This window comes from Phyllostomus discolor, chromosome 1 (genome assembly GCF_004126475.2).
Source record: "Phyllostomus discolor isolate MPI-MPIP mPhyDis1 chromosome 1, mPhyDis1.pri.v3, whole genome shotgun sequence".
Classification (NCBI taxonomy): Eukaryota; Metazoa; Chordata; class Mammalia; order Chiroptera; family Phyllostomidae; genus Phyllostomus; species Phyllostomus discolor.
In genome coordinates, this window is record NC_040903.2 from 176,342,796 (window position 1) to 176,355,665 (window position 12,870).

General features: G+C 39.9%; 1 protein-coding gene across 1 annotated transcript in view; it reads left to right on the forward strand.

Moving 5' to 3' along the window:
- Nucleotides 1-12,870, forward strand: part of IQCH (IQ motif containing H) — a 192,313-nt gene that overhangs the window by 94,363 nt on the left and 85,080 nt on the right. The window contains exon 11 of the mRNA XM_036017373.1: nt 10,077-10,160. Within this exon, the coding sequence (XP_035873266.1) occupies nt 10,077-10,160 (84 nt within the window). The remainder of the gene's footprint in view (nt 1-10,076; nt 10,161-12,870) is intronic.

The following is a 12,870-nucleotide window of genomic DNA, read 5'->3' on the forward strand; positions in this document are numbered from 1 at the left end:
ATATTTTGCAAAACAATATTTCAAAGCCAACTGGAATCGCATTCAAAGGCGAACTTCTCTAGATTCTCAAGTACTTACATCTCAGTATGTGTAGAAAGTTTTTAAAATTCTTAAATTTATACAGTAATGTAATGCAATTACATTAGGGCCTTTTACTTTTACATGAGTCTTTCTGACTCATGGAGGAAATTGTTCCTTCTCAGGATGTGAGTGAGGCAAAACAAATCTGAATTTCATTCTAACTTAGACTTTTGTTTTGGTGGGACGACTTTCACACACAAAATTAGTTCACACACAGAAATTGCACTTGTAATTGATTGCAACCAGAGTGGCTAATTGCAGACCCAATTAACCAACTCAGATCCCCAGAATAAAGCGCAAGAGCCTTTTGCTTCTGCAAGGAATTGTGGACCTGACCTGACATTATGTGCAAAATATTGTTTTGCATTCTTCATTGTTTTCAAAACTAGAAATAGGAACAAGGACCCCCCGCCCCTACTTTGTAGTGTTGACGAGCACAAAGTTAGACACAATTTCCACAAATGTTCTCCCTCCTCTACCCTTCAAGACCCCAATGCAATCAGCCCTATGGAGAAGCTGGACAGAAAGGAGCCCCCAAGACGTAGAATTGTGAAAAGAATGGTCAGTAATCTAAACTGGGTAATGAAAAATAGTTTTAAATAAAAATATCTTAAAACTTCAAAAGGGCTTGCTGAATACAAATTAAGTAGAAAAATAACCTGGTGAAAAACTATTAGAAAATATTATTTTAAATCTGATATTAAAACTAGTTTTCTTCTAGATTATTTAAATAAATCTATAATAAGCCTGAAAATCTTTCCTATTGCAGTAATTTTTGTTTGTTAACAACATAATAACCCATTTTAAAGAAAAATTGCTAGTCATGTCTTTTCCTAGAAATAAGACCAAGCTCAGATATTTCTGTCAGCCAAGCATTTAAAAAGCCCAATTACACATTTTCACAAGAGAGTTATACTTGGGCTTTGATAAAATAGTATTTGTTTCTACAAGCTATACTTTAGGTTTCACAAAATGACTTGTGGACATTAAATTAATTTTGAGTAACATTAAATTGTCATCTCATATCTATCCCACTGACATAATTCTCAAACCATATCTTTTTTTAAAAAAATGGTTCTGGCGTGCCTTTTTCTCGTGTGCCGCCTCCTCTGGGGACACTTGACAGTTTCAGCTGTCACAACACGGCCGCTTCACCCTGCACCAGGACCCCAATCTACTCAGTATAGTCCTTCTCTTTCCAGAGTTAAGGGGGATTCAACAATCAAAATCTGCTGGTAGGAGTATAGGTTCAGGTGGGCATTTAACACAAGTTACAGCCTTGACCTCTTTGTCTCTTTCCATAGGAAATTTGAAATCAATCCTGGTGTAGAATTAGCCCCAGAAATTATGACACCATGCTGCTAGACAACTGGGGCTACACTGATTTGTCTGAACCCTAAAAATGAAAGTATAGTAGCTGATAACTGCCTCATATTTAATATACTGCAGCTGTGGGCATCTGGTTACTTGTGGATGTAGCGTTGCGCCCACAGGGATGATTGCGTTCTACAAACCTGCCATCACCGAAAGGACAGCCTCTCAGTAACATGTTTGACCACCAGATATTTACCGTGTATTTTCAAATCCACGACTTGATACTATGGTCATAAAGACAATTACACATTGCAGGTTAACCTCTTTCAAAAGAGGAGTGATGAAACACAATTGACTGTTATGTGTTTTAGGTAATATGAGGTCTGTCCAGAAGGTATCCAGCCCCGTACTGTGAAAAATAGAGATATTTATTGAAGAAGATTCAAGACACAAGAAACATGGTACATAGGACAACGATGCCTCAGTCCCCTTCAAAGCAGGCACCTTGGGACCTCACACTATTCCCCCAATTGGCACTAGCTGCCCCATCGTATTTTCCTGAATCTCATCAATGTTCTGAAATCTCTTCTCTTTCAAAGGTGATTTTAGTTTTCAGAAAAGCCAGAAGTTGCAGGGCACCAAATCTGGGCTGTAGGGGGGCCCAGTCACCAGGGGATTTGATGTTTCACCAGAAAACTCTGCATAGGACATGATACATGAGCAGCCATGTTATCATGATAAAGCTGCCAATCACCAGTTGCCCATAGTTGTGGCCTTCTGAATCAGCTGGATAGTTCCTCCCATGGAGGAATGTTCGAGCTTAACACAAAATTTGATGCAGTTTCGTTGCTCTACTCACTCAGTCATTTTGAATGTGACAGCCACACAGCACACATGCTCACCCAGTGGCATCTACTGCCCCCACTGACTAGTACAGTGAAGTCGTCACTGTTCACACATGCACATTCCAGTCCACTCTCCTTGGCTGCCAGGCTACACTGATGTCATGCAAACTGTTCTCATTATATTAAGAATGGCTGGACTTTTCCCGGACAGACCTCATATTCCTAGATATAACAAAGACTTTAAGCTATTTTTAACCAAGAGAAGGGGTGGGATGCTGTTGATTTATTGTCCAAAGAAAAGGATTGGCCTTGTAATTTTATAAGATGATTTTTAAAAAGGTCATCCTTTCCAGATTATACAAGCTGATGTGTTAATTAGATATTGTATATTTTAATCAATTTTATTAATAAAGTATAATTATAACAAGATAATCTATTATACTATGATCCATAGCAGGAATAGAATGCTAGGGTCTATTTTAAGTAAAATTTCTCAGTCAAATAAGAAAGAACTGGAACAAAAAATCCTAAATCCTCCAGAAGAAGCAGAGGTCCAAACAAAACCTGTGCACTAATTCTGCTTACGGTTTCTTTGGGCCAATTATTTCCTCCACTTTTATCTTAACCTCTGTGCATCTTTATTATGGTGCATCATCTGGCACTACCCTTAAACTCAGTGGCACTGTAAAATACACTGACACTAAATGAGATATACCAAGTGTGGGCTCAGATGCCGTGAGCAGGTACACGAAGCACCTGCCAGCCAATTAAACCCCCAGTCTTGAGTTTCCTCTCTCACTTCTCTTCCTCCTTTAAGATAAAAAGAATGGATATACTGAGATGGGTTTTTCTCTTTTCTGTATGTAATTTTATTTCACTGCTAAAGGATTTAATGGCTAGAAGCAATGTACATAGTTGAGCTGATTCCTCCCCCTCCTCCTACTTTACTTCAGCAAATTATCCTTGGGGCTAATACAGTGAGTGGTCTCCAAGGCAGTCCATTCCATAAAGTCATGGGCCCTGCCATTGTGAGGTGCAGGAAAAAAACATTTCTGCTGTTCTCTACCGTTACAAACACCTAAAAGACAGAAAACTGAACTTTGCGCACAACTGTCCCAACACTGGACTGAGAGCCACAAGTGCTCATGGGACAGTTGCTTCCTAACTCCACTTACTTCCTCCAGAAGCTAAGACCTTGGGCTCACCTGCATTTGTGATCACAGGACCACAGCCAAAAGTGTTATATCTGAAATCACATTGTTACTGTGCCCCCCAACACATTGGCATCTTTCAACTCTCTCATTTTTGCATTGACAACTCAAAGATAAGATAGACTCTGTTCCTTCCACCTCAGGGCTAGCAAATAGGACTTTCAATCAAATCTTTGAAGTCTTAACATGTATTTTGGCAGGTAGCATGGAACCCATAATCTAGCTGTGGTGTTGCCATGCTAAATCCTGCAGACAGATGTACTGCCAAGGTCTGCCAGACAGCATTTTCCAGAAATATCCAGATCTTTTGGGATCAGGAACAAAACACACTTACACTTTCAGATTTAGTTCTAGCCCGAGTTAAAATTAAAACATACTTGTATTCTTCCATGTCATAATCCTCCAGTGACCCAGATCAACAGTCACTCACTGACTGGGTGGATGACCGGGTTGGCCCGAGCCGGCTGTGTTGCTCTGTGAAACCCAGAAGCAGCGCTGGGCGGGTTGTCAAGTGGCCCCAGCTCCCGGGCTCTTCCTGCCGTGGGCTAATAATGTCAGGGTGTGCCCTAGAAAGTGCCATCCGAGTAGTAAAAGAACACTATAGTTTTTGTCATCTTCATTCTCATAAAAATAGGAACACCTGTGTTCAGAGGTTCTCAAACTTACACTTGTAATGATTATTGAGGACCCTAAAGAGCGTTGGTTTAAGTGGATTATATCTACAAATATTCACCACATTAGAAACTAAAACAGAGAAATTTAAAAAATACTTAATTTATGTTAAAATAATAAGTCTATTGCCAATTTTAATCTAAATAACATTTTTATTAAAGAAAACTATTTCCATTCTAACAGGAAAAAGTTTAGTGAGAAGAGTGGCATAGCTTGGCAATGGAGCAAATCTCTTAATAGCATATAGTTGGATTCTTACATATATTTCTGTATTCAGTCTGTTGCAATATGTTGTTTTGGTTGAACCATATGAAGAAAACCTGGCCCTACACAGATAAGTATTTGGAAAAGGGAATAGTATGTTATGTTTTTATAACCTTTTCAGATAATCATGTATATTCTTCTTTGATTTTATGCCCAAACTCAACAACAGTAATGTTTAAATATTAGTTGCAATCTAAAATCTAAAATCATATTAATACAATATTAATAAATATTTTGTATTTTGTGAAACAATACAGTTGAAAAAAGTAAGTACCATCTTAGTATTATTTTGAAAGTATTCTGACCTCGCAGACCTCCTGAAAGGGTCAGGGAGCCCCTCAGGGTCCCCATAGGGCACTTTGAGAATCGCTGGCTTTAGCTGCACGCAGCGCCGTGCCAGCCACTGACAAACATTTCAAACGAGAGAAAGTCCTCCCCCTTGTGAGAGCGAGGTCTTCAGAGCCACACAGAAGCCACCTGGCAGCTCGGGTTTGAGAATGTTTTTAAAACTCAACAGATGGTTGAGTACCTCCTGTGCTTTCTACATCCTCATCACAAAATTCCCTAACCCCCCTCAGCAGCCCCCAAAATACCACTCTGTTTTATTTTCACCGAACTGGTGCTGGATATACTATATAAATAACCCAAGTAGGCCTCTCTCTTGCTATATGTTATCTCCTATCTCAGTATCTTGTGCTTTCACACTTCACAAGTAATGAAAACCTGCACATAACCGTAATGTCTACATCACATTTCTCCAGATGACTGCAGTACTGACGTGCAATCAGTTGTGAAGCGTGGCACAAGTTCCTCTACATTTTTACTATTAGAATACCAAAGTTGGCTAATGATTACCTTTTTAATGAATTGGAACAATTTAAGGTTATAACAAGGGCACTGTTGCTCCACTGGCCTCTAGCATGCTTTCCTGAGTGGAAGAGAAACGGATGGAGTTACCGTTACTTCCATGCTGTGTATGGCCCTAGCAGTGTGTGACCCATTTGAACATCTCCCATCACGTGTTTCAACATGGGAGAAAGGTCGAGAACTACCGCTGCAGCCCATCAGACTGAAGCATTGGCGACTGCCACCTCAGGCCAGGCGATCAGATGAATGAGAACTGCTTAGCAACTGAAAGTCCGTTTTAAACCCCTTCTCTGCCTTAGGCACCATGGCAAGGAATAGGACTTGGAGACGAAAGAAACTAGGAGTCAACCACAGGACAATGAATCTGTGATTCCCCTTCCAGGGCAGGCACCTGTCGCAGAGACGTGCGCCGGTCCTGAGAAAGCTTAGTCACTGAGCACTGCCCTGCTCGTGTTCTCGGGTCTCTGTGAAGGAGAAGCCAATCCTGGCACAGCTGGTGTGCTGGGTGAAGAGCCAATGAGCATTGTCTAGGGGAGGTTTGAGGGAGTAGGGGTGGGAAGGGAAAGGAGGTGAAGGTAACATGAAGATAGAGAAACGACAGCCCGTGTGAACACGATTGATGAGTGCAACTGAACCTCTGATGGGCATCCTTGCTTCAACAGAGAACCAAAGGTTCTTGGATGACTTCAGAGAGGCAGCTCTTCGGTACCCTTCTTTGATGTAAAGCAGAAGCAATAACATTTTGAAAAAAAGACAGAACACTCCATCAAATTAGGAATATTTTTCAGGTGGTAAGGATGGCCATAGGCCAGAAGCTGTGTTTCCCTGTACACAGATAAGAGGGAGCACCCCTTCAAGCCAGTGCTGTTTCATTCTAGGCAGATGAGGACCTAGAAAAGCTACAAATCCCATTGACCATTCTTTGAGTTCCCCAGAAATTCTCCAGATCGGAGAACCCAATTTTAAAAGAGTTTAAAAAAGAAAGGAGAGGAAATGATAAGAACATGTGGCAGAAAGGACTAGGAATTTAAAAGACAGATTCTTTGAATAGGATCTTAAGACATATTTCATTGACTCGTTTGATGGGATATCACCCTATCTCTGCTTAAATGGACGTTACACTCTGGCTAGGGGAGCTGCGAGTGGTGCAGGGCAGAAGGAAGGCACACAACAAGCAAAGCAGCAAGCAAAGGGGTGTGCGATGACAAACTGAAAACAGCACAGCGGAGAAAGGGTGCACGAGAAGGACAGTGAGAGGAGGCTGAGAATCTTAGAAAGGGTGCTCAGGCACACGTGCTAGTGACTAGGGCCTACCAGCTGCGTAAGCTAGAAGAACTGCACTTTGATAGCTCATATATAATTTTATGTTGGTAATAATAATAATTTCTCCACATTTAAGTGAGGCTCCTTTTGAGAATTTCAGTCTGGCTCAGCTGAAGTTAGGAAAGATAACAACAACAACAACAACAACAACAACAACACTTACCTAATGCTTTTTGTGAGCTCTTCTTAGGGTCCTGGCCCTCCCTCGTCCTTCAGTCAGAGTGGGAGAGAAGCAGCGTGTCCGAGAGAGGTGGTGCACCCTCGGGGTACGGGAAGCTGGACACTCACGTTCGTTTTCTGTCACCCTGTATCCAGTCTCTACAAACTTTGTGGCTTAAAACAATGCAAGTTTATTACCTTACAGTTCCGTAGTTCGGAAGTCCAAAGGGGGCTAAAATCAAGGGGTCACAGGCTGTGTTCCTTCCAGGGGGCAGAAGGGTGCTCTGTGATATACCATATTTTTCAGACCATAAGATGTACTCCCCACCCCCCCAAATTTGGGAGGAATAATGGTTGTTAATGCTGCTGTTGAGTTCTGTTTACATTTACATTGGTGAAATATTGGTGAAAAATGGAAAAATACATCGTTATTTATGTTATTAAATATTTTACCACATTTTTTGCTTCCAAATATTTTCCCCTATTTTCCTCCACAAAAACCTAGGTGTTTCTTATGGTCCAAAAAATGTGATAATCCATCTGCTTACCCTTTCCAGCTTTCAGAAGCCACCCGCAAAGGAATGAACAGGGAAAGCCCTGGCCCCTCCTCCATCTCTGAAGCGAGCTATGCTGCATCTCTCTGTGCCTTTCTTCTCCAGCCCCGTCTCTAACTCTCTGTGCTTCTTCCTCCCCCTTCCACTTCTAAGGGCCTTTGATTACCTGGTGCCAAATGATCCAGGATAATCTCCTTATTTTAAGGTCAGCTGATTAGCAACCTTAATTCCATTTGCAACTTTATTTCCCCTTGCCCTGTAACCTGGCATACTCACAGGTTCCAGGGATGAGGACACAGACACCTTGGGAGGCCCATTCTCCTGCCTACTGCAACAATTGAAAACAAAAGTCAGAAACGAGGCAAAGGCTCGTTGTTCCTCCTGGAGTTCTCTGCTCACACTTGAAGAGCCTTGTCTTCTCTCTTATTTTATGTAACCATGTTTATCACAAGCGCTAAACCCGTAGCATCTGAACTCTAGTAATTTTCAGGTTTATGCAACCTCAGACGAGAGACAAGGCACTTTCCTGAGTTTCCCTGCCTATCACGTGACAGGGTAGAACTAGACAGTCTCTCACAACTCCCCCCATGTTTCTAGTCTGACCTTTGAAGTATCCCGTCTTTGAAGATTATATTCCAAACTGTGATGTTTTGTTGCCGCTGGGCATGTCTGCTGACACTCCCAAATCCACAGCATCCTTGCTGATAGTGTCCTGGTTACGTCTCTGCTGTATTTAATATATTCCGTCAGCACTGGTGATGTCTTTTCACCTAGGAGCCAACACATGTACTTTGTGGATATACGAAACATAAAAATAAATCTGATCTTTTGAAAAAATCAACTGCTCTGCTGATGACAACGTGCACTGCATTGTATCTTGACCGTGCAGAACGGTCTGTCACATCTGTTGCAACGTACACAGAATTTGTTGTTCGTATGAGCTTTGGAAGTGCACGGACCTCATAACATTACAATGCCCTGTGTTTACACAGCACTTCCCATATAGGAAAATGTTTTCATATCTGTTACTTCACGTGATCCTCTATAACAATGTTCTCAGATTGTTAACGTACAGGTCTTCAAAGTGAGTGTATTTGTAGAGTTAACCGAGTAACCAGTCCTATCATAATTCTGCGTAGGCACTTTATATGCATCCTTGATCAGAGGTAACAGAGGTACTGAGTAATTTGCTGGAAAACTAACCTTGAGCACTTGAATGAAACACAGACGTATTCACTCCCGTGCTGCATTTGTGGCAAGAAAGTGATCAGACATCCTTTGTATTTTAAATTGGACATCATCTTAATGAGACATCTCACTCTGCCTTTTATCTTCACTTTTGAAAGGAAATGTGTTCATGGAAAGCTCTCAGGCACTTTTCTTAATCATACCTTATTTCTTTAGGCATTTTCCCTGCCTTCTTATAGTCTTGTATATAAGCTATTCACAATACCTCTTTGTAAACATTTATCAGAATGTAGATAGAATTATACATATGCAAAATCCCGAATTACAATATTGCAACCACACACCAAAGCAGCATTGTTTGTAGCTGTCTATATGAGCTTAAATATTCCATGGGGTGGCTCCCCAAATTATTTTAAAATTTAATAATTTTTCAAACAACCCATTTGTCCTTCCGCCTGTTTAGTTAAGTTCATCTGCTTAAAGCCAAAGGGAGACATTTAGATGAATTGTAAACTCATTTAATTTCCAGACATTGTCTGGTGTTTAAACACTGACATCAAAGCAAAGAGCCAATTATCAGAGTTCATTTGATCTGAAGCCCTCTTGCCTGAATTGCTATAGTTTTCCTTATGCTGAAAAGGAAATCTGTGTCACATCTCAAAGATGCAGTATTTAAAATCACTTTATCTATAGCGGTTTAACTTGAAACATGTGTTTGGGCTCACTAACCACAAGGAGGCATTGAAGCATCTCTTCGAAATGTGAAAAGCAATTTTATTTTTTAAAAAAGTTGCACCTAAAGTTGCTGGATTTCATATAAGCAATTGCTCCTGCTTATGAGTATGCATGCCTTCTAAGTGCATGTTTTTCATTCACTTACATTTTTTAACCCTTGAAATATCAGTAGAAAGTGTTGTTGTTTTTCTGTTTGTGGAAGATTTTTGGACAATAGTAATCCACATGTGTTTTCCCTCTGCTCTGCTTCCCCTGGAAGGCAGCTGGCAGGGCTTTCATTAGTTCTGATAAAATACTGCACTAACCATAGTAACCTTTATGGCCCTTTAAAGGTTAAACATCCTTGTGAGTATTTGAGCAGAAGCATATTTCTTTAGTATTTAGAATCACTTAAATACGTATTCCTGACATCAAGGGGTCTCTCTGAAATCTTTGTACAGGCTTAGAATGACCCTGGGACACATCTTCAAAATGCCCTAGAGGAAGCATAAGTTAAAAAGCCAAAATTGTTCTTTTTTTTAAACCTGAGCATAATGTCCTTACATGCTCTTTTGAACATTCATGTTAAATGTCAGAAAACGTTCCCATGTTTTTATAACCCTGATTCCCAGCAGCTTTGTCGGTGTCGAAAAATATGAACCTCTCTCTGTGGCGGAAGATGCTGCTCAGCACATCCCCCGTAGTAACGCTTACTCCCTGGAGAAGCGGGGACCTCATTCTTAGGAGTGAGGTTGTTTCTGCAAGACGCTTCAGAGAAAATTCTTCCCTGGAAATGTGAACTGTGACACTTTAAAAATCCTAGTGTGTCATTTTGCCATACTGACTTGCTCTTTCTGGGTTTTGACACCTTGTCTGCCTTTTAGGATATTCCCAGCCCGTGCGACAAAATATTGCTGACTTCGACACACAGCAGAACATGCAGCTGGGGCGGCTGTGTGACATCTTAGGTACAGTAAATACTTTTACACAAATGGTTCTTTGGAATGCTTATCAGTGGATGTTGATAAAAATGTTTATTTACTTATTTATTTAGCTTTTTTTTCTCTCTCTCTACAAGGAAAAAGCTTGGATTTCTCATTTACTTGCAGGGCAATTGAATGTTTTGCTTTAAAGAATAAATTTATAGTGAAGTCAACTGGAATTTTAAAACAATGTCTTTAACCTATTTACTTGGGTAGTTTTTAAAATTTTCTTTGCTGTTGGTTTAGATAAGAATTTCTTTCCTATAGCTCTAAACTTCACTTACCAAATCTTGCAGTAAACAAAGTCAACATTTTTGTGTCAATATTGTACAGGGTCTGGCACAAATAGCATCCCTTCTTTATTATAAAATCTTTTATTATAAAGTCATAGGCATGTAATTCTGTAACATAACAATATCACACTCAAGCATACCATATGACATTTTAGGTGAAATGTTCAAATTAAAACTATAAATTATTACACCCATATTATTACCCTAGCAACCACACCAAGCAGGCATTACTTCTGCTGGACCCTGTATAGTATCTGGGGAATGAGTGGAAGGTGGTACTAGAAATTAAAAGCATTGTGTATTCATTATAAGAATAAGAGGGAAATGAAGATATAAATGAAGAAGCTTTTGTTTAAATATATAGCATTTAGTTATTAGGAAATGAGAGGTACCTTATAGAGAAAATTCTTAAAAATACAAAGCTTGAGTAGTAGATATATCTTTGTAAAAGTCACGTTCCGACACTGGTTTGGTCAGTGCTAAATCAGACGCCACCTGGAGCTAGAAGCAGAGGACACAAGGGTTTGATGGCTTTGGCTGACACCGTTGGAAGCTAGGGTTCTGGTTAGGCTTGGAGGATCAAGGTTGCAAAGGCTCAACAATAATATGGAATCTGTCTGGGATGTACTAGCCAAAATTCAGGATTAAACAAAAACTAGGTGTTTATTAGTTACCAAATAAGAACTTAAAATATCATTGCTTTGGCCCTTATTTAAGCAAAACAAAGAAGAATTTTACATGATCCATGACCAACTTAGCCGGCTCTCTGGAATGACATACTTTACATGATTCACATATACTTCAGCATCATTATTATTTCATAAATGCCATTTGGTTAACAAAAATACATCAGCACTAGAAATTTACAGTGTCCTAAAATAATAATAGTGTAATTGCTTTAATCTATTATTATCTAGGCACTAACACTGTTTTTCAGCATTACAAAAAAAAATTTAATGACTTCAGATTGATTTGTTAGTGACGAGCTGTTTCAACTAAAAACCTGACTGGGTGGAAACCACTCAAGTGCAGCAGAGGGCAGACTTCGCTCTGATTTATTTGAATTATTTTTTTCATAGCTTTTCATATACCCTCTATATAAGTACAAACCATCTCCAAAGAATTTCTTTATAAAAGATTCTCATTATTAGAAAAAGACTTGAAAGTATTAGGATTCTATTTTAAATAATTCAGCCATCCAGGCCAGGCTCTACCTGCAGTGGAAAACATCGCTAAGGTGAACATTTCTGAGCCAAATGCCTTTTCTCGGTACACTGTTCCCCTCACATAGCAAGGCAATCCTAAAGCCTCCCAAGGGGAGCAGCGAAAGTTTAGAAATAGTAGTTAGAAGATAGAAAAAGTACTTGTTTGTGAAATAAAATTAAGAAACTAGGAAAATTAGTAATAATTTCGTGGAAAAATAAATGTGTGTCTTCTTAAATTGATCTTTATAATAGTTTCATGTATACAACTGAGAAATTAGACACTTGTACACCTTAGGGAGTGACTCCCTGATAATTCCAGTACCCGTCTGACACCATACATGGTTATTACAACAATATTGACTATATTCCTTACGCTGTGCTTTTGTGTTCCACTACGTCCTAGTAAAAGAGTTTATTCATTTATTTTGTTTATTCAGGGGAAATGAAAATAATCTGATTGGTGGTGTTGGTCAGACTTGTCGTTCACACAGTGGCTGTGAAGTCAGGATGCCGGGTGGAGACCCGACAGCGAGTATTCCCAGCTCCCAGAGGAGTTAAGAGAGAGAGTGGTTAGCATTGACTATTGCTTAGCAGTCAAAGCAATCTTCATCTTCATATCAATTCCTTCCCAAAACTACCTGTCACTTTTGGACGTTTATAGATTCACACTCAAGCCCACACTAATACGGGGTGTTAGTGTCAGTGATATGTATTCCTTTGCCAGAAACGAACAGGAAAGGTAAAGTGAGCCACATGATTTGTTAGCATGTGAAACCTAGAAATTTCTTCCCAAGAAAAGTTTCGTTTTCTGGTATGGAGTCTTTAAGTTATTTTAATTTGTTTTTGTGTCTTTCTTCAATACTTCAGAAAAATACTAGCTTGGTTTTGCAAACCACTGGTTTGGTGGGGCACTATCCTCTTCTTGAAAACACAAGATTTGACTAACTTGATCATTCAGCCACTGGATACAGGTTATTTACCCACAGTTTCCTGAGTTAATTTATTTTGAGACTTACGTGGCTTTTCAGTTCCAAAATTAAATAGGAGCCACTTACATATTTACATTCAGGGAGCCCCTTCGGGGGGCGCAGCACCAGGTCAGCTCAGAAGACACGGCTGTTGTGTGTTCTCCTGTGTGCCGTGGGGCTCACTGGTTGTGTAAGACTTTCTCCTTCCTGCATCTCTCCATTCTCCCAG